This window comes from Carcharhinus amblyrhynchos, chromosome 15 (genome assembly GCF_965287045.1).
Source record: "Carcharhinus amblyrhynchos chromosome 15, sCarAmb.v2.hapA, whole genome shotgun sequence".
Classification (NCBI taxonomy): domain Eukaryota; kingdom Metazoa; phylum Chordata; class Chondrichthyes; order Carcharhiniformes; family Carcharhinidae; genus Carcharhinus; species Carcharhinus amblyrhynchos.
The window spans coordinates 37,545,240-37,569,062 of NC_137338.1; the positions used below are offsets into that span (position 1 = coordinate 37,545,240).

Consider the following 23,823-nt stretch of genomic DNA (forward strand, 5'->3'; position numbering starts at 1 on the left):
ACTTATCATTTGCCTGTTGGTAATCAAATAAAATGGTAATCAGAAAATCATGGGCATGATGAGAGTTCTTAATCAGTTGAAGAGTCAGTTAAGGGATTTCAACAGCCAGAGTAGAAGAGGTTTGTAGGAAGGGATGAAGTTGCTTTCTAGTCATTTCTTCGACTGATGAGCAGTCAGTCCTTGTGTGGGTTGATATCCAGGTAGGTGGGTTTTGAAGGGGTTAAAATCAGATCCAGAAATAAGGAGGTTATGCTACATATTTATTAGACAGTGGTTAGGACTCAGCTGGAATGTTGCATTTAATTCCAGGCACAAAATTTTAGGAAGGATGCCAAAGGCTTAGAGAGGATGCAGAAGCGATTTACCCAGTGAATGCTCTGGGATTAAAGACTTCACTTATGGGGAGTGGCTGGAGAACCATAGAGTCTCTACAGTGCAGAAGAAAGCCATCCGACCAATCAAGTCTGCACCAACTCTCCAAAAGGGCATCACACCCAAGCCCCCCCCACCTTTGCCCTATCCTCATGACGCCACACATTTATCATGGCTAATCCCCTGACACTAAGAAGTAACGCAGATACCCTGCACATTTTTAGACTGCGAGGAAACCGGAACACAGCGAGGAAACCTACACAGACACAGCAAGACCATGCAAACTCCACACAGATGGTGACCCAAGGCCAGAATCAAACCCGGGTCCCTGGCGCCGTGAGGTACCGTGGAGAAGCTGGTTTGCTCCTTAGAGCACTCCCCTCACATCTTAGTACACTACAAAAGAAGTTCAAATGCTCCTTCCCCTTCTGAAGAAAAATCAAGAAGACTTTGTGTGGGATTTCCATCCCCATGCAGGGTGAACTATGGCTGCAGAGATGGCTAGCTACTGGCCGCCAGTGGGAGTTCCAGGTCCTGCTGATGTCTATGCCATTTTACCTGGCTCACCCACCCCACCCCCAGTGAACCTGCCATTGGAGGAGTCGACTTTGGTGGGACTAGAAAATCCCAATGGTGGGAAGGGGCAGAAAATCTTGCCTTTTGATTAGATAAGTGATCCATTTAATTCACTTTCTTTTAACTCGTTATTAAGAGAACAGGAGGAATTTGCAGAGTTCAGGCTGGATGATTCCGGGAAATTAACGTTTGCAGAGGTGCTTCTGTACAATCTTGGTTTCTGGTGGGACAAGAATGTCCAGCTATTTCAGATTGTGCTGAACTGGATAAGAATTTAGTAGGCATAGTTAGTAAGTTTGCAGATGACAACAAGGTTGGTGGCATAGTGAACAGTGAAGAAGGTTATCCAGGATTGCAATGAAATCTTGATCAATTGGGCCAGTGGGCTGATGAATGGCAGGTGGAGTTTAATATAGGTAAATGTGAGGTGATGCATTTTGATAGATCAAATCAAGGCAGGACTTACTCAGTTAATGGTAGGGTGTTGGGGAGAGTTATAGAACAAAGAGATCTAGGGGTACAGGTTCATAGCTCCTTGAAAGTGGAGTTACTGGTGGACAGAGTAGCGAAGAAGGCATTCGGCATGCTTGGTTTCATAGGGCAGAATATTGAATACAGGAATTGGGACATCTTGTTGAAGTTGTACAATACATTGGTGAGACCACACTTGGAATACTGTGTACAGTCCTAGTCATCCTATTATAGAAAGGATATTATTAAACAAGAAAAGGTGCAGAAAATATTTACTAGGATGCTACTGGGACTTGATGGTTTCAGTTATAAGGAGAGGCTGGATAGACTGGGACTTTTTTCTCTGGACTGTAGAAGACTTAGGGGTGATTTTATAGAGGTGTATAAAAAATTGAGGGACGTAGATCAACATCTTTCCCCAATGATAGGGGAGTCTAAAACTAGACAGCATAGGTTAAGGGTGAGGGGGAGAAGTGCAAAAGGGTCCAGCGGGTCAATTATTTCACACAGAAGGTGATGAGTGTCTGGAATGACCTGCCAGAGGTGGTAGTAGAGGCGGGTACAATTTTGTCTTTTTAAAAGCATTTAGGCTGTTACATGGGTAAGATGGGTATAGAGGGATATGGGCAAAATGCAGACAATTGGGACCAGCTTAGTGGTTAAAAATAAGGCAGCGTGGAAAAATTGGGCTGAAGGGCCTGTTTCCATGCTGTAAACCTCTATGACTCTACAGTTCTCCACCCATTTCTCACAACCTTTGCAACATGACATTCTTCAATCTGGCTGATATGAAAAGAAAAGGATGAAGCACCTGTCAGTGGAATGAGCTCTGTGAGTTTCTTTCTATTGTTTCTTCCTGGATCAAGAGACTCTGCTCACAGAGGCAGGTCCACATGTCACATTAATGTTGCCTGTAAGAAGCTGCTCATAGTATTATCTCCATTTTCATTTTGCTCTGATTCAAATGTAATTACATTTTTCACTTTTCAGATATCAATTTGATTTATTATTGTCACATTTATTAGGATACAGTGAAAAGTATTGTTTCTTGCGCGTTATATAGACAAAACATACTATTCGTAGAGTACATGGTGGAGAAAGAAAGGAGAGGGTGCAGAATATAGTGTAACAGTATCATCAGCAAATTTGAAAATGGAATTTAGCCACACAGTCATAAATGTTTAAGGAGTATATTAAGGGGCTGAGGACACAGCCTTGCTGGGACCGGTGTCGAGGATAATTGTGGAGGAGGTGTCATTTGCTACCTTACTGATTCTTTTTTATTTGCTCATGGGATGTGAGTGATACTGCACCTGATCCTGGGCCCAATCTGAGCCAAACATTTGGAGCCTCAGCTGCCTGAAGATGTCACAGTTATTGCTGTGGTCTTATATTGATAAGAATCAATTTATGCAATAATGAGTACTGCACAATCGATTAAAGCGTCAGCTCTTGGTGAAGACTTGTGTTGTAGAGTATTAACATGCAGCTGCATGGGACCTCCTGGGACAACTGTTCTCAGTGATTTGAAACGAGGTTTGAGCTCCACAACTGATGATAATCGAACTTCTAACTAGGATTAAGAGGAAAGAGCTGGGTCAGCATTTGTTGCACATCCCTGAAGGCATTTAAGAGTCAACCACATTGCTGTGGGTCTGTAGTAACATGTAGGCCAGATCAGGTAAGGATGGTAGATTTCTAACAGACATAAATGAACCAGATGGTTTTTACAACAATTGGCAATGGTTTCACAGTCATCATTTTAATTCCAGATATTTACTGAATTCAAGCTTCCCCATCTGCCATGGTGGGATTTTAATCAGGGTCCCCAGCGCATTAACCTGGGTCTATGATTACCAGTCCAGTGACAATACCACTGTGCCACTGCATTGTGGTCTGCAACTGACCCTGTTGTGTACTTCCAGCATTTCCTTTTTATTTCAGATTTGCAGTTTTCTATTTTGTATCTGTATGGTAAGTACCAGTCTGTAGTTCACTGGAAATCATATCAAAATTGGAGCACTTAACCATCTCGTTACGCATGAAGTTGTGCCCTTTCCTGAAGTAGCAAGGAGTAGGTATCAGTTGTCCCAATCCTGCTTTCTTTCCTTTACAGAAATTTATGTCCCCATTATGTGATAAGCCAGTTATCATAATCTGTTCATGAAATAAATGATGTTGTGCAAGTGGCAAGTCACATTAGCACAACTATCTAAATCTCTTTACTAAGGCTTTTTCCTATTAATCCTGGTTAGAAGTTGGATTATCAGCAGTTGTGGAGCTCAAACCTCATTTCAAATCACTGAAAACAGTTGTCCCAGGAGGTCTGTAATAATGCAGCTTCATGTTAATACTATACAACACAAGTCTTCACCAAGAGCTGACACTTTAATTGAGTGTGCAGTACTCACTATTGTATAAATTGATCCTTATCTATGGATCAATATTTGACCACAGCAATAACTGGTGATATCTTCAGGCAGCTGAGGCTCCAAATGTTTGGCTCAGATTGGGCCAAGGATCAGATGCAGTGCTTTCTCCTTTCAGTTTGGATCGTGTATGTTTCACTTGTGGGAAGATAGAAAACCCATTTTCAGTAAGGACATTCAAAAAACATGGTAGCAACTAAAAATTTCAAGGAAATTTCATGTTTTATGTTCTGAACAGATGAATAAATGTGAGAGTATGAAGTGATAATGACCTAAATTGAACCCATGGTCTGCAGTTCAACAAAGTCCTGCCCAAGACCAATCCACCCTCCCCAATAATTATACAGCAGGATATAAAATTTGATAACAATTCTCTGCCCATCCAGAAAATATTGCAACCTCCTGGAGATTGAAAAATGACACTTTTTTTTTACATATTTTTGCTGGCTTCTGAAACTTTGAAGAAAAGGTTGCAAAAGACAAACAATTATAATTTTTTTCTGTGACAGTTGCTGTTTAAATATGTTTCTGTATCATACTGGCCGGTGACAGTCCTACTTTGGAGCATCTATTATTTCCCATGGAGGTAATGAGAGATATCTGCTTGGTGAGGAAGCTCCAATTAGTAGTTTGGCTGTTAATGTTTCCCTTGTTGTTAGCAATGTGGAAGACAAATTGTAAAGCTAATGGTGAAGCAATGATGAATGCAGACCCTCTGCAGTGTGTAAGGCATCATTTTGTGGAGACTATCAGCCATCCATCAAACAAGTGAAATTGAAAGATATGAGGAAAATCCATTGTATTATAAACCAAACAAATTAGTCTATGGCCTGGACTTTCTGGTTATCACTGGGATCCCATCGTCGATCCCATTTGGAGATCCCACAGCCAACATCATTGGTGTTCCTGCCAGTGTAACTTTCAGGGAGTGACTTCCTAACCATCTGTATAGGTGGGATTAGGCTGGGGGGCTGTGCCTGGGTAAGACGTGCTTTTGGAGAGTTGGTGCAGACCTGGTGGGCCGAATGGCCTCCTTCTGCACTATAGGGATTCTCTGCTCACTTTCCTATTAAGGAGGGAACGTGGGCTCTAAGGTTGAAGGCTCAATCAGGAGGGTCCTCAGCATGTCAAGCTTTCATGAACATATGAATTAAGAGCAGGAGTAGGCCACTTGGCCCCTCAAGCCTGCTCCACCCTTCAATAAGATCATGGCTAACCTGATTGTATCTTTAACTCCACATCCTTGTCTACCCCGCAATAATCTATCTACCTCTCCCTTAAAAATATTCAAAATCCTGCTTCTACTGCATTTTCAGGAAGAAAGCTCCAAAGACTCTCAATCTGCTGAGAAACAAAGGTTCTTTTCATCTCTATCCTAAATGACAATTCCTTATTATTACACAGTAACCCCGAGTACACACTGACCCTGTCAAGATCCTTCAGGATTTTTTTTTATAACAGTCTCACTTCTTTAATGGATTAAAGAAAATGTGTCACAGGAAAGCAACGATGACAGAAGTCTCACTTCACAAGGTTCAATCCCAGTGCAGTGCTCCTGTGCACGGATTCAATGACAATGTTCAGTTTCTTGGGCATGTTGGAGCTGGCTTTCATTGTGAAACCGTGTTCAATCTTGTTCCTTATCGCAACTTCCAGGTGCTTCTTCAGTTTCTGTTGTCAAACCACTTGAATTTTTTTCGGGGCAATTGTTCTTCCTCCCTTCCTGGGCCCCCGGCCGCCACCCCGTCTCTGCTTCTGCTTCGCTTTCTTTCCCCGTGGCCCTGCCGCCAATTTGAACCGACCCTGCGCCATTGTCAGCAGGGCATGTTTCAATCAAATTATCTTTTATTCTTCATAACTCCTGTGGATACAGGTTTAACCTGTCTAACCTTTACTCCTAAGACAACCCACCTATTCAAGATGTCAGTTTAATAAATCTTTGAACTGCTTCCAACGCAGTTTTATCTTTCCTTAAATAAGAGTACCTTACACATTCCAGATTTTCCGGCCTCACTCATTCCAAAACTGTAAATCCCACCCAATATCAACAGACCTTCCAATGTTCTGCTCCTCGCCCGCTCGGATTCCTGGGCAGGCTGGTAAAATTCCAACTGTGGTCACATCAATACCTTGTATAACTGAAGTATGACCTCCCTATTTTTGTATTCAATTCCCCTCAATAAGCTTTATAAGCTGTTGTAGGTAAAGATGCCTCTGAGACCAGTTGTGAGTCAAATTACAGCAAGTTTATTCAAAAGCTTTTGGGAGATACACCTGGTACCTAACAGTAGTTCCCCAGGCTTCTCTCCAAACACAACTTAAGAGCATAATTGTCCTCCATTGTGGGAACATGGCTGCCTTGGTGTTTCTTCATGGTTATCTCAAGGCCGCAGTTGTCGTGTGTGATTAGCCCTTAGCTAACATACAGGCTGACAAGACAAGTTAGAATTAACGGGGCCGGTGTAACAATTTATGTTCACAAGTTGTATAGCATATAATATGTATAATGTGATGGTACATGGCACATAAGCAGTACATAACGAATATATATGAATATATATTTAGGGCATGCAAGCTTCACTATGTTAGGTGAAAGTCCACGAAATTAAAGACACATACATAGATATGAGTTGGGCTAGCCACATTTCTGAACAGGCTATCATAAACTTGTGTACAACAGCAAGGACAGATGCAGCCTCTATGCCTGGGACACACAAACAAATCTTGCATCTTTTTTACTGATCTCCAAGTATTACAAAGTTCATTAGCCCATTCCCTACTGCAAAGCTTTCCTAAGTACTTGCTGTACCTGCATACAAGCCTTTTGCATTCATGCTCTAGAACACCCAGATCCCTCTACTTTCAGAGCTCTGCAACCTCTCACCATATAGATAATATGCTTTTAATTTTTTTTCTCTGCCAAAATGGACAAAAGGAGCAGGGCTCCTTGATACCACAGCTAGTCAAACTTTGCCTTGATGTCAAGAGCTATCACTCTCACCTCACCTCTTGAGTTTGCCTCTTTTGTCAGTATTTGGACCAAGGCTGTAGGGAGATAAGGAGCTGAGTGATGCTGATAAGCAGGTTATTACTAAGCAGCTGCTTCTTGATAGCACTTTTGACGACATCTTTCATTACTGATAATGGAGGGTAGACTGATGGGATAGTAATTGGCCAAGTTGGATTTGTCCTACTTTTTGTGTGCAGGACATACCTGGACAATTTTCTCCACTGCTGTGTTGACACCAGTGTTGAAGCTGTACTTAAGCAGCTTCGCTAGGGATGTGACTAGCCCTGCAGCACACGTCTTCAGCACTATTGCCAGAATGTTGCAGCACCCGATACATTCAGTTGTTTCTTGATGTCGGGGAATTCAGGTGTTAGCGAGGATGAACCACCCACCCCAACTTATGGTTGAAGATGGCTACAAATGCTTCAACCTTAGTGGGATTTGTGGCTGTTGCTGTTGGTGGGATCATCTCATCCTGCCAATGGCCACCATGCTCCGAGTTCCCAGTGACAGACAGTGTGGAAAACAGGAAACTCTGACAGCTACAGGACTGGAAGACCCTTCACCATTGTGAAACATGCCGTAGGAAGGGGGTTGGGGATAGGTGTGGGGGTGTTGAAAACGCTGCCCCTTATCTTCTGTACTGAAGTTCTCAGATCCCATTATGGTGGATGGGGATATCTGTGGAGCCTCCTCCAGTAGTTACTTAATTATCCATCATCATTCACTGACTGCAGACCTTAGGTCTAATCTACTGGTTCTGGGATTACTAAACTCTGTCTATTGCATGCTTTTTCTGTTGTTTGGCATGCATGTAGTCCTGTTGTAGATTCACCAGTTTAACCTCATTTTTAGGTGGGGCTGGTGCTGCTTCCTGGCATGCTGTCCTGCATTTTGAACCAGGGTTAACCCCTTGGCTTGGTGGTAATAATTGTTTTAAAGTTTATTTATTAATGTCAGAAGTAGGCTTACATTAATACTATAATGAAGTTATTGTGAAAAGCCCCAAATCACCACACTCCAGTGCCTGTTCTGAGGGAGAATTCAGCATGGCCAATGCACCTAACCAGCACGTCTTTCGGACTGTGGGAGGAAACTGGAGCACTGGGAGCAAACCCACACAGATTCATCACAAACAGTGACCCAAGCTGCGAATTGAACTAGTTCCCTGGCACTGTGAAGCAGCCAAGCTAACCACTGTGCCACCATACCATCCAAAACATATTGGGGATAAGCCAGGAGATGAGATTGCAGAGTACAATTCTGTTGCTGTTGATCACAATGCATCATGGATGTCCAGATTTGAGTTGTTAGATCTGTTCAAAATTTATCCCACTTAGCATGGTGGTCATGCCACACAAGAGAATGGAGAGTATTCTCAATGGGGAGACAAAGTCCAGTCTCTTCAAGGACTGTACAGTGGTCACTCCTCCCAGTACTGTTATGGTCAGAATCATTTGCAACAGGTAGAATGCTAAGGATAAGATCAAGCAGATTGTTTCCCCCTTATGAAGGGCCTCTTCTCTACTGTATGATTCTACGATTCAATTTGTTCCCTCACCACCTGCCACAGACCCAGTCTAGCAGATATGTGCTTTAGGATACAGCCTGTTCACTAAGTAATGGTGCTACTTAGGTGAGGCAGCAGCGCAGTGGTATTGCCACTGGCCTTGTGATTCAGAGACCCAGAGCAAGATCTGGAGGACCTCGATTCCAATCCTGCCTTGGCAGATGGTGAAATCTGAATTCAACAAAAATCTGGAATTAAAAGTCTAACAGTGACCATGAAAACATTGTTTAATGTTGTAAAGACCCATTTGGTTCACTAATGTCCTTTAGGGAATGTCCTTACCTGGTCTGGCCTACACGTAGCTCTAGGTTCATAGTAATGTTGTTGACTTTCAAATGCCCTCTATTTGGGATGGGCAAGTAATGCAGGCCCAACAGAAACTCCCCACCCAGAATTGTGCTCTTGTCTTTGCTTCTTCCAAGTAATGCTCAATGTGTAGTACTGATTAATTAGCTGAGGGTGGGAGGTAAGTGTTAATTAGGAAGGAGTATTCTTGCTTGATTGACCTGTCTACATCAAAAACGATTAAGTGGAAATGGTCAAGAGCTTCAAGTTTCTAGGTGTCCAGATCACCTACAACCCGTCCTGGTCCCTCCACACTAATGCTATAGTTAAGAAAGCCTACCAGTACCTTTACTTTCTCAGGAGGCTAAAGAAATATGGCATGTCCACGATGACTGTCATCAATTCTTATAGGTGCACCGTAGAAAACATCCTTTCCGGATGTATTAAAGCCTGGTATTACTGCTACGCTGATGAAGACTGCAAGAAACTACGAAGGATTGTGAACGTAACTCAGTCCATCATGCAAACCATCTATTGACTCTGTCTACATTTTCCACGGCCTCAGTAAAGCATAATCAAGGACCCCACATATCCCGTCAGGAAAAGGATACAAAAGTCTGAGTCACTTACCAACCAATTCAAGAACAGCTTCATCCCTGCTACCGTCAGACTTTTGAATGGACCTTCTATATACTAAGCTAATCTTTCAGAAAGTTTGCCCCTGTTGTCAAGTATTTATCTAACTCTGCCTTAAAAATACCTCCCTATTTTTAAACAGTATCTCTTAGTTCCAGTCTCTCCCCAAATAGAAGAATCCTCCTAGCATCCACCCTGTCAACCTCAGGATCCTATATGCTTCAATCAAGTCGTCTTTTATTCTTCTAAGCTGCAGCTTAGACACAGACTGACCTGTCCAACTTTTCTTCAAAAGACAACCCGCCCATTCCAGGTCTAGTAAACCTTCTCAGAACTGCTTCCAACATATTTATCTTTCATTAAATAAGGAGACCAATACTGTATACAGTAATCCAGATGTTGTCTCACCAATGCCCTGCCTAACTGAAGCAGAACAACCCTATTTTGTAATCAATTTCCCTCTACAAATGATAACATTCTATTAGCTTTCCTAATTACTTGCTAAAACTACATACTAACCCTCATTACTGACCTCAGAAGAAGTTGTATTGTGGGTGTTAGATATAGCATTGAGTTTTAGCTTTGAGTTTAGGTGTGTCAGGACAGACAGGACATGAAAAGGGACAAATAACAAGCCCCTAACTAACGAAAAGTCCAGAAGCCAGGGGGTAGGACAAAAAAAAGTCCCAGGAAAACACATCAAGGAACGAGAACAGGAATTTGAACAAGGTCCTGTTAAGCGAAGTCAAGAATGGGGAGCAAAGCAGTTCCAAGGTATAAGACAGAGTTTCAGGAAGCAGATGTGAAGCAAAAAAAGCTTGCGAGAAGCCAGAAGATCTGAGGAGACAGCAAAAGGTGGGTGACTCCTTCTGTTGGCATGGCTGAGTATCCCAAGAGACGTGGGCGGTATCTTATCTTAGGGGTGGCGTGGTGGCACAATGTTTAGCACTGCTGTCTCACTGCAACAGGGACCCAGGTTCGATTCTGGCCTCGGGTGACTGTGTGGGGTTTGTACGTTCTTCCTGTGTTTCCTCTGGGTGCTCCAATTTCCTCCCACACGCCAAAGATGTGTGAGTTAGTTTGATTGACCATGCTAAATTGACACTTAGGACCCGATTTTACCATTTTCATTCTAAGTGCTGAATCTGGGTGTATCGCAGATCCAACTTAGAAATCTACTTTCAAGCACTCCTATACACACTCCGCCTGAAAAAAAATTGTGGATCCCGTTTGCACTGTGGGCAGGGTTTAGTGTGCCTGAAACAATTGGAGCTCTGAACTGCGCATGCGCAGTTAGAAAAAAAATTGAAACAGCGCACCCGTGTCAGATCACTCCTGGGCCGCAGAAAGCGGAGAAAGCAGCCCGGGAGCGAACATCAGGAGCAATGGTGCACACACATATCCCTGTCCCCCTTATCCACTCTCCCACTACCCACACACATCACTGCCCCTCTTATCCACCCCCCCACTATCCATACACATTGCTGTTTTCCTTATCCACTGCACCCCCCCCCCGCAAACCAGGCCGATCATGACTCCCAGCCCCCCCTTCCCCCCCACTGATCGCCCGCACAGTGGCAGCAGATCCCCTGCCCCCCCCTCACCAGAGATCCATCTGCTGCCCTGCCCCCCCCCGCCACCAGTGAGCAATTGGGCCTCCCCCTCACCCGAGATACATCTTATCCACCTCCCTCCTCTCCCACAAGAGAATGATCTGGCCTCACTACCCCCCTCCCGTAGAGAATGGCCTGGCCTTACTCACCACCGCCCCCCCCCCCCCCCCCCCCTCCCCCCGGGTTGGCAAATGTGGTGACAAAGGGGGAAATGCTGATAAAGTTGGGCGGGCAGTTCATTAATTCAATTTAAATGCGTGTAGATGCATTTAATCGCTGTTGCGCCCGTTTTGGGCACGAAGCCGATCACTGCCATTCCTGGGTTTTGGTGAAGTGGCCATCTGCGTGGACGCAGGCGCGGATCACATTAATGGCCTCACACCCGACTTTACCACATTTTTGGATGCGGCGCAATGGTAAAATTCAGTCCTTAGTGTCAGGTGGATTAGCAGGATAAATATGTGGTATTACAGGATAGAGCCTGGGTAGGATTGTTGATGGTGCGGGCTCGATGGGCCAAGTGGCTTGCTTCTGCTCTGTAGGGATTATGATTCTATCAGAATTTGTGCAAGGTACATGGCGATCCAGGGGAGAGGAACATCAAAAACTAAAAGGTAGAACTCCTTTGAGACCAGTTGTTCCAGACCAGAAACCAAATGCTGCCAGAATTGCTGAGGTCTTCCAGCATTTTCTCCTTTGGTTTCAGATTCCAGCATCCGCAGTAATTTTCTTTTGTTAATTAATGTGTTTCATTACTTTGCTAAAAGTTCATCAGCAGTCCCAGTGATTCTGTTCAGTTGCTGCCCTGCATGTTCCTAGATTAAAAAATAAAAAGTTAGGATTTATCAGGCCGGGTTCCACTTGTCCAACAGTAACATCAGCTGGGATCAGAACAACCTACAGTTCTCTGCGACTCAGAGCTCACCAAATAGATGATAATCTTTCTTTAATTCTTCCTGCCAAAATGGACAATTTCACATTGTACTCCTTTCACTTAATCTTTGCCTACTCACTTAACTGATCTACATCCCTCTGTGGGGTGTTGCAGCGTCGGCAGGGCTGGGTGTGCCATTGTTGTTTCCAGTAGCGAGGTCAATGCTGAGTTATCCATTCCGTTTCATTCCTTTTAGACATAACAGCGCTTTGATACAATTGAGTTGTTTGCTAGGCAATTGCATAAAAGTCAACAACATTGATGATTTATTAGTGAACCAGATGGTCACTGGTTTTTAATTCCAGATTTGTTAATGAATTTAAATTTCACCAGCTGCTGTAGTGAGATTTGAACCCATGTCCCTGGAGCATTAGCCTGGGCCTCTGGGTTATTAGTACAGTGACATTACTGACTTCGCTGCCTCCTGTTTGTGAGGGAAGCAAGGCTTTACAGGAGCCTTCAATGTTTCATATGATGCCCAGCTCAGAAACTGCACCATTGGCTGTAAGGGATGGTGTGTGAGCTCTGTCAAAGGGATGTTGTTGCACAGTTGTGGGCTCATCCTGTGCAATGTGCTTAACTGTGTGTTTACTGGTGCTTATAATCTTATCAATATTTAAAGGGTGTGATTCTTAAATCATGTTACTGTCAGCTTTGTGTGCATGATTTGATTATGCGTGAGGTGGTGGCTTTGGAACCTCATTTATAGGAATTGGTGATTTTCTAATGAGGCCAGGTTGTGAGCATTTTTTTAACGATCTGTGTTTAGAATATGTTGAGTCCAATGGTTATGATGGTGAGGGTTTCAGCCATTTTCATGTAACTGTGTTCAACTCATTGCTGATTCTCCCATTTCCAGCATTCCCCAGAGTAATTATCATGTCGGGGTAAAGGGTTCTGTGATAAACCCCATGAGGTCATAGAGTCAAAGAGTCATAGAGATTTACAGCATGGAAACAGGCCCTTCAGCCCAACTTGTCTGTGCAGCCATTTTTTAAAAACACCACAGCTATCCCAATTGCCCACATTTGGCCCATATCCCTCTATAGCCATCTGACCCATGTAACTGTCTAAATGCTTTTTCAAAGACAACATTGTATCCACCTCTACTACTACCACTGGCACCTTATTCCAGATACTCACCATTCACTGTGTGAAAAAATTGCCCCCTGGATACTTTTGTATCTCTCCCCCTCACCTTAAACCTATGTCCTCTAGTTACTAGACTCCCCTACCTTTGGGAAAAGATAATGACTATGTAACTGATCTATGCCCCTCATTATTTTATAAATCTCTATAAGATCACCCCTTAGCCTTCAAGCTCCAGAGAAAAAAGCCCCAGTCTATCCAGCCTCTCCTCATAACTCAAACCGTCAAGTCCCAGTCACATCCTAGTAAATCTTTTCTGCACTCTTTCTAGTTTAATAATAACCTTTCTATAATAGGGTGACCAGGACTGTACTCAGTATTCCAAGTGTGGCCTTACCAATGTACAAATGCAACATGATGTCCCAACTCCAGTATTCAATGTTCTGATCAATGAAACCAAGCATGCCGAATGTCTTCTTCACCATTCTGCCCACTTGTGACTCCACTTTCAAGGAGCTATGAACCTATACCCCTAGATCTCTTTGTTCTGTAACTTGCCCCAACACCTTACCATGGGGAATCACTGATTGATTTCCCTGTGGGGTTCATTGAGTATGAGTTCCCTTGGTAACAGGAAATGGCCTGCCCAGCTGGAACTTGTGATCTGAGCCTTTTATAAGGCAGGCCCAGGACTGGGCCTGCTGAATCACAGTCCCAAGCAGGGATTACTGTGTGTACATCATGGTTATGATTTCACTTTGCATTCTATAATAAACTGTACTCCTTTCCAATTGTGCTTCCTGACTCATTACATTGGTGAAAATTGCTGGAGCCAGGCCCGTACAGAGGGCTGCCAGACTCAGAAAGGTGATTACAAGTGCCAGCTGCCTAAAACAACTCCATGGAAGGGGAACAGAGATAAAAATAATTAAACAGGATAGTGAGGCCAAGTTAGGCAAGTTGAAGAAAGAGAGAGGAAGAGTTCAATCAAATTAAAAAAGACAAGGATAGCCATATAATAAAATTACAGCAGTACGTGGTGGGCGTCACCAATCACACCCATCAGCTAGAAACTGAGGTAGCAATGAGGGAGGAACCATGTCAACCTCATACATACATGTCAATTCCAGGACCAGCATGACAAGGCGCATCAAAAAACACACTGTGCTATTGGTGAGAAAGATGTCGCTGTTGCCCAATTAGAGGAACCAAAATTAAAATGCAACGACCTGCAAGCTGTGGTAGAAGTCTAACAGGGAAAGAGAATAGAGCCCGCGCTATGGACCATACCAAATGTCTGCGCAAGATAGATTACAATCCCAATGGGAGCAATGTGCGCCTTCACCACACATTCTGGACACAGTGACTCGGGTAGAATGGCAGGAAGTAGAAGAGGATGCCTCTGACTATGTAACAGCAAGTCTCACTGCGGAGTTTGGGGAGGGGGGTGGTGGTGGGGCGACTTCCCTGTTCCAAGAGGCAAAACCAACTGCATCTCCTGAACAGACCCCGGAACCGAACCCCATCGCTATGAATCCAGCTGCTACCCACAGACAGGAGATACCCCAATGTCACTGACATGACGCCTTACACTGTGATCTATCTCACTGACTTTGCAAAAGTGAACCCACCGGGGATCCACCATAAGATACAATAGAGACAACACAGTGAATGGCCTCAACAATTATCGACAGAGGCAAGGGGAACATTCGACGGCATTCGCAGGTCTGGAACCAGTCAAATAAACAGAGGGCAATTCGACCCACATCACCGATCCACATGGATCCACACCCTGAAAACCCAAGCCATGGACACCAGTCACAAAGCTTGCTAGAATTACGACCCTGAAGATGATACACACATCGCCTGGGCTATCCAGAAAAAATTACACGCGTGAGTGTGGGACATCAAACAGATAAACATCCCTAAAGTCACCAAATCAGGAAAATGAATCCCATCTCCCCCCCCCCCTCAAATCCTGGCCAGGTGTGGCAAAACAAAGGGGTGGATAGAATCAGGGGACCACAAGCCCACACAGGACGTACATCCAACCCCCGACACCAGGAATCTAACAGAGCTAAGCCCAGAGGTCCACCCCCACAAGCACAGTGTTATAATTGCTGGCAACACAATCATTTCACCTGGGACTGCAAGATGCCACCCACTTACCCCACATGACCGTCTCAGCGTTTCCCTGACAACAGACCCTGACCCATGCCCCTCAAAGGGCCTGCTTGACAAGCCACTATAGTCCTGTACTATACGCCCCAAACCACCACCCAGTGCCTCCAGAAGCGATTCTGGCCCACCCAGTCCCAGCTCCGATTCATCGGATGCCAGGTGGAAGACTCTGTTGAAGTGTTCCCCAAAAGGATGGTTGAACAGTTAAGAGAGACGCTCGACCAAGTTAGCAGGGGGAAAGTTCCCTCCTGGATCAGTGATGAACAGATTGAACATCCTCACTGGGGACCAAAGCAGACCAATATCAATAACTGTGAATTGTGGCAACTGACCAAGGTCTGGTCTAATGATAGTTGCAGAGGTATCCCAGAAACCGCACAGGGAATGGTATTCAGGATCCCAGTAATTTTAAAACCAAAGTCAGATTAAGGCTTTTTGAGGCAGAAAACATAGGAATTAGCCAAGGGGGAATGTGGATGGGATATCAGGGAACCCTACTCTATGTGGTTCAGAAATGAGGGAAGCTTATAGGTACCAGTCTGGACAAATGTGTACACGGACAAAACAGTTGTGTGTCCATAACCAGTACACATAAATGAACGTGCCCTGTGTGGATTCAGGACAATCACCAATCTAAATTGTACACTGAAAGTTCGCAATCTGAAAAGGGGCATCTCCCGAGTAGCCTACAGGGGAAAGGGAGAATACTGTGTCACTAGCCGAACACCAAAATGGGCAGCAACATGTAATATTCCCAACTGTACCTTCTGAATTAGGCCACACATTCCTCCCCGGATAGGACTACTCGAGATGATAGACATACATGGAAGAGAACAAACATTGATAAAGACTAGCGAGGAGTGGATGCAAAATTTTGAAAGGTTTGATACCGGGATGACACTTCTGCCCTACAGACTCCCACAAATCTGGACGCAATTTTGGGACTGCACACAAGACCTTTGTCAAAGTGGTGTAGCAAACAGGGGAAATAAAGCACTACAAGGTGGGAGGACCTGTGGGATTGGGATTCAAATATCCAAATTCACCAATGGTTCGCCTTCGCCTCCTGTCCCACCTGACTGTAAGATGCATCCTATCCATGGCAATGTACCTAAACATCCTCACCCTTAAGTTCTCTGATGGAAAAGGAATTCCTCCGATGCTTGAATTCAGAAAGGGCAGTCCAAAACCATGAAAGACTGCACGATGAGGAACCTTGACACTCCCTCACATGCACGACCAAGTATTTATTTTGAACCACCCTTTATGTACATATATATGTAGGTGTCATTGTATAACATAATGGGCTAGGGAATTAGTATTGTGAACCCAGGATTCAGATACTTGCTCACTTAAGATGGTTTGGTTAGGATTGTGTGATCCGGTTTACTGAAGCTCATTGGATCAAGAGGAGGGACTGTAGTGCTGAGCCCAAAATAAAATTGGATATTTGAAATTAAAGAATTGGGCACTCTAAATTAAACTACAGTCAGTTCCAACAAATAGCCTGCAGAAAATTGGATCTGGCCAAAGTTCAAATATACAGAACTCAGACATGCTACAGGGCATGTCTGGACCTGCCCCCTGATAACCCATCAAGTGGTTATCACTACTATCTGATATGCATGTGTGTATTATCCACAGACTAGATGGGGCCAGACTCCAGGGCACGCAGAGTGGGTTCAGATGTCCTGTCAGCAGGTCATCATCTAGACCATTGGGCAGTGAGATCCCTTTGGCAGAAGGCCAAGGGCAGGTGGAAAAAAAAGTGTGTGGCCACAGAGGGATAAAATAGGCATTCCAGATGTCTTGGGAGTGAAGACTTGATTTGGGAGATGACTGAGACCAAACCAGAGAAGAAAGGAAGAAAGCAAGCAAGAAAGAAAAGCCAGTGAAGGTCACCTTCACAAAGACGAACCAGAGAGACTCACAGACCAGATTGACAGCCTACCAAACCAGTATAGCTGAATCATGGGTGTTTTCTTGTATACATTGTGGGTAATTTACAGATTAACTATATTTAATAAAGTTTGTTACGTTATATCTGTGTCCATACTTTATTCTCATAAATAAAGGTACCTGGGTTAAATTTTGATTAAGAAACAGATTGAAGTATCTGAATTGGATAGCTACAACAGAAGAAACACTTGCAGTGCTTGGAGGACGTCTTTCAACTTTCTTCTGATGCTGATGTCTGATTAAAAAGGGAAAAATGTACGTTCCAGGTCAACGAGGTAACATTTGTCAGGGACCAGATCAGAAACTTCAAGGTATTTTGTGAAGTTAGCCTCAAACCTAACATTTACGTTTGACTTTGGCATTAGGGTGGGCATAAGATGTTCCATTCCAGATATAATTCCAATGACCCACAAGGAAGCTTCTTATCATATTTAGAATATAACAAAAAGAATTAGCATAACATTTACCAATTAAATTACTTAAACATAATAAAGTACAATTCTTAACAACTAGCTATCTCTGCTGTTCCAATTTACTATAACCCCGTATAGACATCAATCTCTACTTTAGAAGCAGTTAGCACAGAAAACAAATATCCATATGTAGCTGCTCAATTTCTAGCCTTTTTGCACCTCTGGAGTGTGAATCGGACAAGACACCTGTCTTCGAATTCTAATGCAGCAACTTTCTGAGAAAGCTCCATTGTCAAACAATAGAATCACAAAGAGATTTAGACTAAGGAAAGTGAAAGTGGAAATGCAGAGATACAAGAAATGCAGAGAAAGTGACCGCTCTCCAAAAATCACAAAAAGCAGACTGATTGGAGTTCTCTGTGAAGGCCCAGCCCCACCCATTCATTTGATTTTACCTGTCAATCAACCTAATCAAGCCCTACTCTGCAACATCCCAGGGAAAGACACAAAACACAGAATGCTGCATTAGTTCAGGTTAAAACAAACATTGCAGCAATTAAAATAAATTATGCTACTGTGGTAACGATGGAGGATACCAATTATAGGCAAAATAAAACTGCTACAACAGGTTCTGCACAAAAAACATGATGAAGTGATATTCTGGCTATCCAAAAAATGCTGTAAGATTAGACCTGTCCCCACCAGGTCTACTCTGCACATGTCATGTTTCAGGCACCTAGGTAACATTTGCAATTCTCCAGTCCTCTTTGACCACCCCCAAGCTAAGGAAGACTGAAAAAAGTTATGGCCAGTATCTCTGCAATTTCCACTTTTACTTCTCTCAGTATTCTTGGATGCATCTCATCCAGTCCTTGTTTAATTACAGATAGCCTATACAATACCTCTTTCTTTTCAATCTAAAATCTATCATCATTTATCTCATCTTTTACCATGATCTGGGTAGCATTGCCTTCTTTTGTAAAAAAGAGATGCAACTTATTCGTAGAAGCATAGAATCCTTACAGTAAAGAAGGAGGCTATTAATTCAGCGATGCCCTCTGCCGTCATGTGTAATTCCCCCTTTTGGTGCTGAATAGGCCCAACTGCTTGACTTACCACCCTTTTACTGTTTACATGTCTTTAGACAACTTTGGGCTTCCCTCTATGTTAGCTGCTAATCTCTTTTCATACTTGCTCTTTGCTTCACTTATTTGCTTCGTCACCCCATCCTTATTTGGGCTGGCCTATATGTGACTCCAGACCAATAACAACATGGCTGACTCTTAACTACCCTCTGGCCTAGCAAACAAGTCAGTTCAAGGGCAATTTGGGATGAGCAACAAATTCTGGCCTTGCCAGTGACGCCCAGATCCCGTGAAAGAGATTAAAATTATTTGAACTGAAATTTCACTTTCATTCATTTTAGATCTATCCCCAGAACTGCTTTGTTACATACAGAGCAATCTGTTTTCTGCTTTCCTTAACTGCTTTCCTTAAGACTCTTCTTACATCATATGACTCCTGTGTGAACTTCCTGTTCTCATGCAGACTTTCAGTAACTTGCTGTCTAACGTGACATATCAGCATCAAAGTGGCTGCTGCATGCAAACTGCATGTGCGCTGTTGTTGCAATAAGCTTTCTGATTTGTTCAGCTTTTAATTCCCAAGTACAAATCTGCTTCTTTAACCTGTCTAGCTCCTGTTTCTGTTTAAAGCTTCATCTCTGAGCACAGTACTTTGCTTGGTAATCCATTAGGTCCCTTGCCCTTTTGGCTCTTAGCTTCTTCTCATCCATCTGTCTCAGGATGAATGCAATTATCTCTCCAACAGAGACACGACCCCCGCCTTTTTCAGACAATTGCTGAGAATTCTTTTGCTAGACTTTTCTTGCCTCTCTTGGCAGAGAGAAGGGACCATTTTAACTGGCATCTTTGACAGTCACATCAATCACTGGTGAGTTCACAATTTTAAAATTTATTTATTAGTGTTACGGGCAGCACAGTGGCACAATGGTTAGCACTGCTGCCTCACAGCTCCATGGACCTGGGTTTAATTTTTGGCTTAGAGCACTGTGTGGAATTTGCACTGTGTCTGCATGGGTTTCCTCTGGGTGCTCCAGTTTCCTCCCACAGTCCAAAGAGGTGTGGGTTAGGTTGATTGGCAATGCTAAATTGCCCCTTAGTGTCCAGGGATGCATAGGTTAGAGGGATTAGCGGGTTAAGTATGTGGGGTTGCAGGGATGGGGCCTGGATGGGGATTGTTTTCAGTGCAGACTTGATGGCCTTCTGCCCTGTAGGGATTCTACGTAGGCTTATGTTAACATTACAATGAAGTTACTATGAAAATCCCTGAGTCACCACAATCCTGATAGGGTACACTGAGGGAGAATTTAGCAAGGCAAATGCAGCTAACCAACATGTCTTTTGGACTGTAGGAAGAAATTGGAGCATCTGGAGGAAACCCATGCAGACATGGGGAGAATGTGAAGACTCCGTACAGACAGTGAGCTAAACTGGGAACCAAAACCAGGTGCCTGGTGCTGTGAGGCAGCAGTGCTAACCACGTGCCACCGTGCCGCCCTTCCACAATCCACAACCTTGTGGGCTTCCCTCTCCAATTGCACTGTTGACCTTGGAAATTCACAAAGATCCTTTGTTACAAACACCTATTCAGTCTCAAAAAGAATTACTTTGAGCTCACCAATTTGTAAGTTCTTGGTACTATTTGAACTTAAATTCCACTCTAGTTCATTTGATACAGGCAACAGGAGGAAACTTTAATTGTAATGTAACACTTATCACAGCCAGTAAGATGTAAATAATGATCAAACTTCAATTTTTTTACATTAGCCATTCAGTCAATTTCATCACTACCTTGCCGCTTTGGGCAGCCATTGGGTTGGATGCTTAGCATAGCAAACGGTTGTTGTAAGTCACGCAGGGGACTTGAACCTCTCAGGAATTGCAAATGTTTGACTGGGTCTGGGAGGAGTCAATAAATATACATATGGGAACTTTGATTTATGTGTAGAAACCTTTATCTAAGATGCACATAGTTAAAACACAACTCAGTTGGGATCAAATTAAAGGAAACCCAAGTACAGGGGATGAGATGGATTAAGCTGTAAAAAGGGGTGGCATGATGGCATAGTGGTTAGCACTGTTACTTCTCAGTGCCAGGAATCTAGGTTCAATTCAGGGTTTGGGCAAATGTCTACGTGGAGTTTTCACTCTCTCGCTATGTCTGTGTGGGTTTCCTCTGGTGCTATGGATTCCTCCCAACTTCCTCCGAAGAAGTGCAGGTTAGGTTGATTGGCCATGCTCAATTGACCCTTACGCCGGAATTCTGCTGCCTCACCTGCCAAGGAATTGGTAATGTCTGTTGAACTCGGGTGGGAATTTCTGAACAATCCCATAAAATCCCAATCCCTAGTGTCAGGGGGATTATCAGGGTAAATACATGGGGTTGTGGAGATAAAGCCTGGGTGGGATTGTTGCCAGTGCAGTCTTGATGAGCCAAACGGCCTCCTTCTGCACTGTAGGGATTCTATGGTTCTAAGCTAAGCGATGTGTTGGGACGAACATCAGCAACAAACAGCACAAAGGTCAGAGACGAAGCTGCACTCTCGGGTCAGAGTGACGATGATGTGGGTATGCCGGCGTTGGACTGGCGTAAACACAGTAAAAAGTCTGACAACACTAGGTTTTAGTCCAACCTATTTATTTGATAATATACTCGCAAGCTTTCGGGTTAGCCCCTTCGTCAGGTGAATGGAGAGTTCTGGCCTCAGACAGAGCATATAAAGCACAGACAGTTTAGAGATTACTGATTAGAATGCGAATCCTTACACCTAACCTGCTGTTCAAGACCTGAAGTGGCTGATAATGTGAGTGGAAGGAGCACTGATCACAGTTTAAAGAGATGTGTATTGTCTCCAGACAGTATATGAACCCAAGATCCCTGTTGAGACCGTCCTCATGTGTGCGGAACTTGGCTATCAGTCTGTGTTCAGCGACTCTGCGCTGTCGTGTGTCGTGAAGGCCGCCTTGGAGAATGCTTACCCGAAGGTCAGAGGCTGAATGCCCGTGACCACTGAAGTGTTCGCCAACAGGAAGGGAACAGTCTTGCCTGGTGACTGTCGAGCGATGTTCATTCATCCGTTGTCGTAGCGTCCGCATGGTCATGCGTCTGCATGACCATGTCGCACTATCTGTAACCCCCGTGACTTGCCTGGGTTTGCAAAACCTCACTTACTATACTGTCTGGAGACAATACACATCTCTTTAACCTGTGATCAGTGCTCCTTCCACTCACATTGTCGGCCACTTCAGGTCTTGAACAGCAGGTTAGGTGTAAGGATTCGCATTCTAATCAGTAATCTCTAAACTGTCTGTGCTTTATATGCTCTGTCTGAGGCCAGAACTCTCCATTCACCTGACGAAGGGGCTAACCCGAAAGCTTGTGAGTATATTATCAAATAAATAGGTTGGACTAAAACCTGGTGTTGGCAGACTTTTTACAGAGTGACGATCCCAGAGGTGGAGCTGCACGCTGAGACCACAGGGAATCATCCCAGAGGCAGAGCTGCACGGTAGGGCCGCAGTAATCTCAGAGGTAGAGCTGCACGGTGAGGCCCGCAGCGATCCCAGAGGCGGAACTGCACGGTGGGGCCCCGCAGTGATTCCAGAGGCGGAGCTGCACGGTGGGGGCCGCAGTGATCTCAGAGGCGGAGCTGCACGGTGGGGGCCGCAGTGATCTCAGAGGCGGAGCTGCACGGTGGGGACCTCCCTGGTGTTTATAACCCAGCGCGGCCGCTGCCGCCGCTGCTACTCGGTTGAGTGCTGGCAGAAGGGACGGAGCTTGAGAACTGGCGGCAACATGACAAGCGAAAAATGTGATGTGATTATCATCGGCGGCGGCATCTCAGGTCAGTCTCAACTTGACTCAACCCTCTTGGCTATATAAAAAAACCCACATTAGGCTAAAAACAAAATTGCAAACGGCTCCAGTGAAGAATAGATGTGGAAGGAAGTGCAGTGGGAATATCGGTTAATTCCATGGCTTTGCCGGTATTGAATTTACAAACGAAGGCTGAGATTAAGCTGTCAAATTCCTCCTGTGCTTGGAGAGGGTGGAATTTGGCCAGAAGCTGCTGCGGTGCGGATGGATCCAGCATCCCGCTGCTTTAACATTTTGTTTTTCATTCCCCCCCCCAGTCTGCTCTGGGCGAGCAGTGTTTATATAGACCTCACTCTTAAAAATAGCGACCAGCAAACTCCCCAGCCACTGCATTGTATACAGACACTCAGTGTGTCATTATTGGTTCTAACCCAGCTGTACACTGGGGATTAACATGTCAGATTGTCTTGTGTGCCTTTTATTATTAGTTCTAGGTTTTACAATGCGGCCCTTGTTGAGAGGGGTTGTGCAATCAACATGCAGCGCTATTTCTGAGCTTTCATCGCTTTTGATTCGCACTAAACCGCAAAGCCACTATCAGTTTCAATACCAGAAGATCAATATTCAATTTGTTTTTTTTGTAAACCGCACAGCCTTGTTCATTGCTTCGCATTGATATCCTGTATTGTAATGGTATTCAGTGGAGGGAGGGGTTGAGGACCGAATGGACTGTTTGCTGAGTTGCATTTTTTAATCCAGTTACGTTGGTTTCACCGTAGAGTTGGAGACGACTTCCACAATCAACAGGCTATTCAAAGCAAAATCTAGCAGTGTGTAAATAGAACCTAGCAATGTAACCTCTGCAGTCATGACCAAAACTCATCAGCAAGATTATGATTTAGCTTCTGATGTCAGAACTATACAAACTAATGTTCCCTTCCAAGTATATCCCCTGTGTGCGACTGTCTCGCCACAATGTATTCACGCTGTGCGGTGGCCCAAATACCTGTCTTTCTGTCTTTGGAAATGTTTTCATAGGATCTAGCCCAAACAAACTTTCAACAAGCACAATTTCACTTCTGTTCCCTTAATTAGTATGGACTGACATGAGTTGGTGGTCAAAGGTTCTTTCAGTCCTTACAGCAAGCATTGCAGTGTCATTGGAGATCTTGTATTGTAAAATACAATGGTTGCAGAATGAAGGCAGATTCTATCCTAGTTGAGGACATAGCAGCAAATCTAATTATGTGTTCTGATTGTTGGATTATTAATGTGCAGGGGATTGAATGTAGCAGTTTAGTTCTGTCCATGATGGAGCCTAACAGCCATGCCGGAGTCATGTGAGCTCTGGAAATTATGCTGTTTGGAATAACTTGCAAGTCCCTT

General features: G+C 44.1%; 1 protein-coding gene across 1 annotated transcript in view; it reads left to right on the forward strand.

Moving 5' to 3' along the window:
- The first annotated feature begins 22,321 nt into the window (after window positions 1-22,321).
- Window positions 22,322-23,823, forward strand: part of mao (monoamine oxidase) — a 160,968-nt gene continuing 159,466 nt past the window's right edge. The window contains exon 1 of the mRNA XM_080203830.1: window positions 22,322-22,465. Within this exon, the coding sequence (XP_080059956.1) occupies window positions 22,417-22,465 (49 nt within the window). The 5' untranslated portion in view covers window positions 22,322-22,416. The remainder of the gene's footprint in view (window positions 22,466-23,823) is intronic.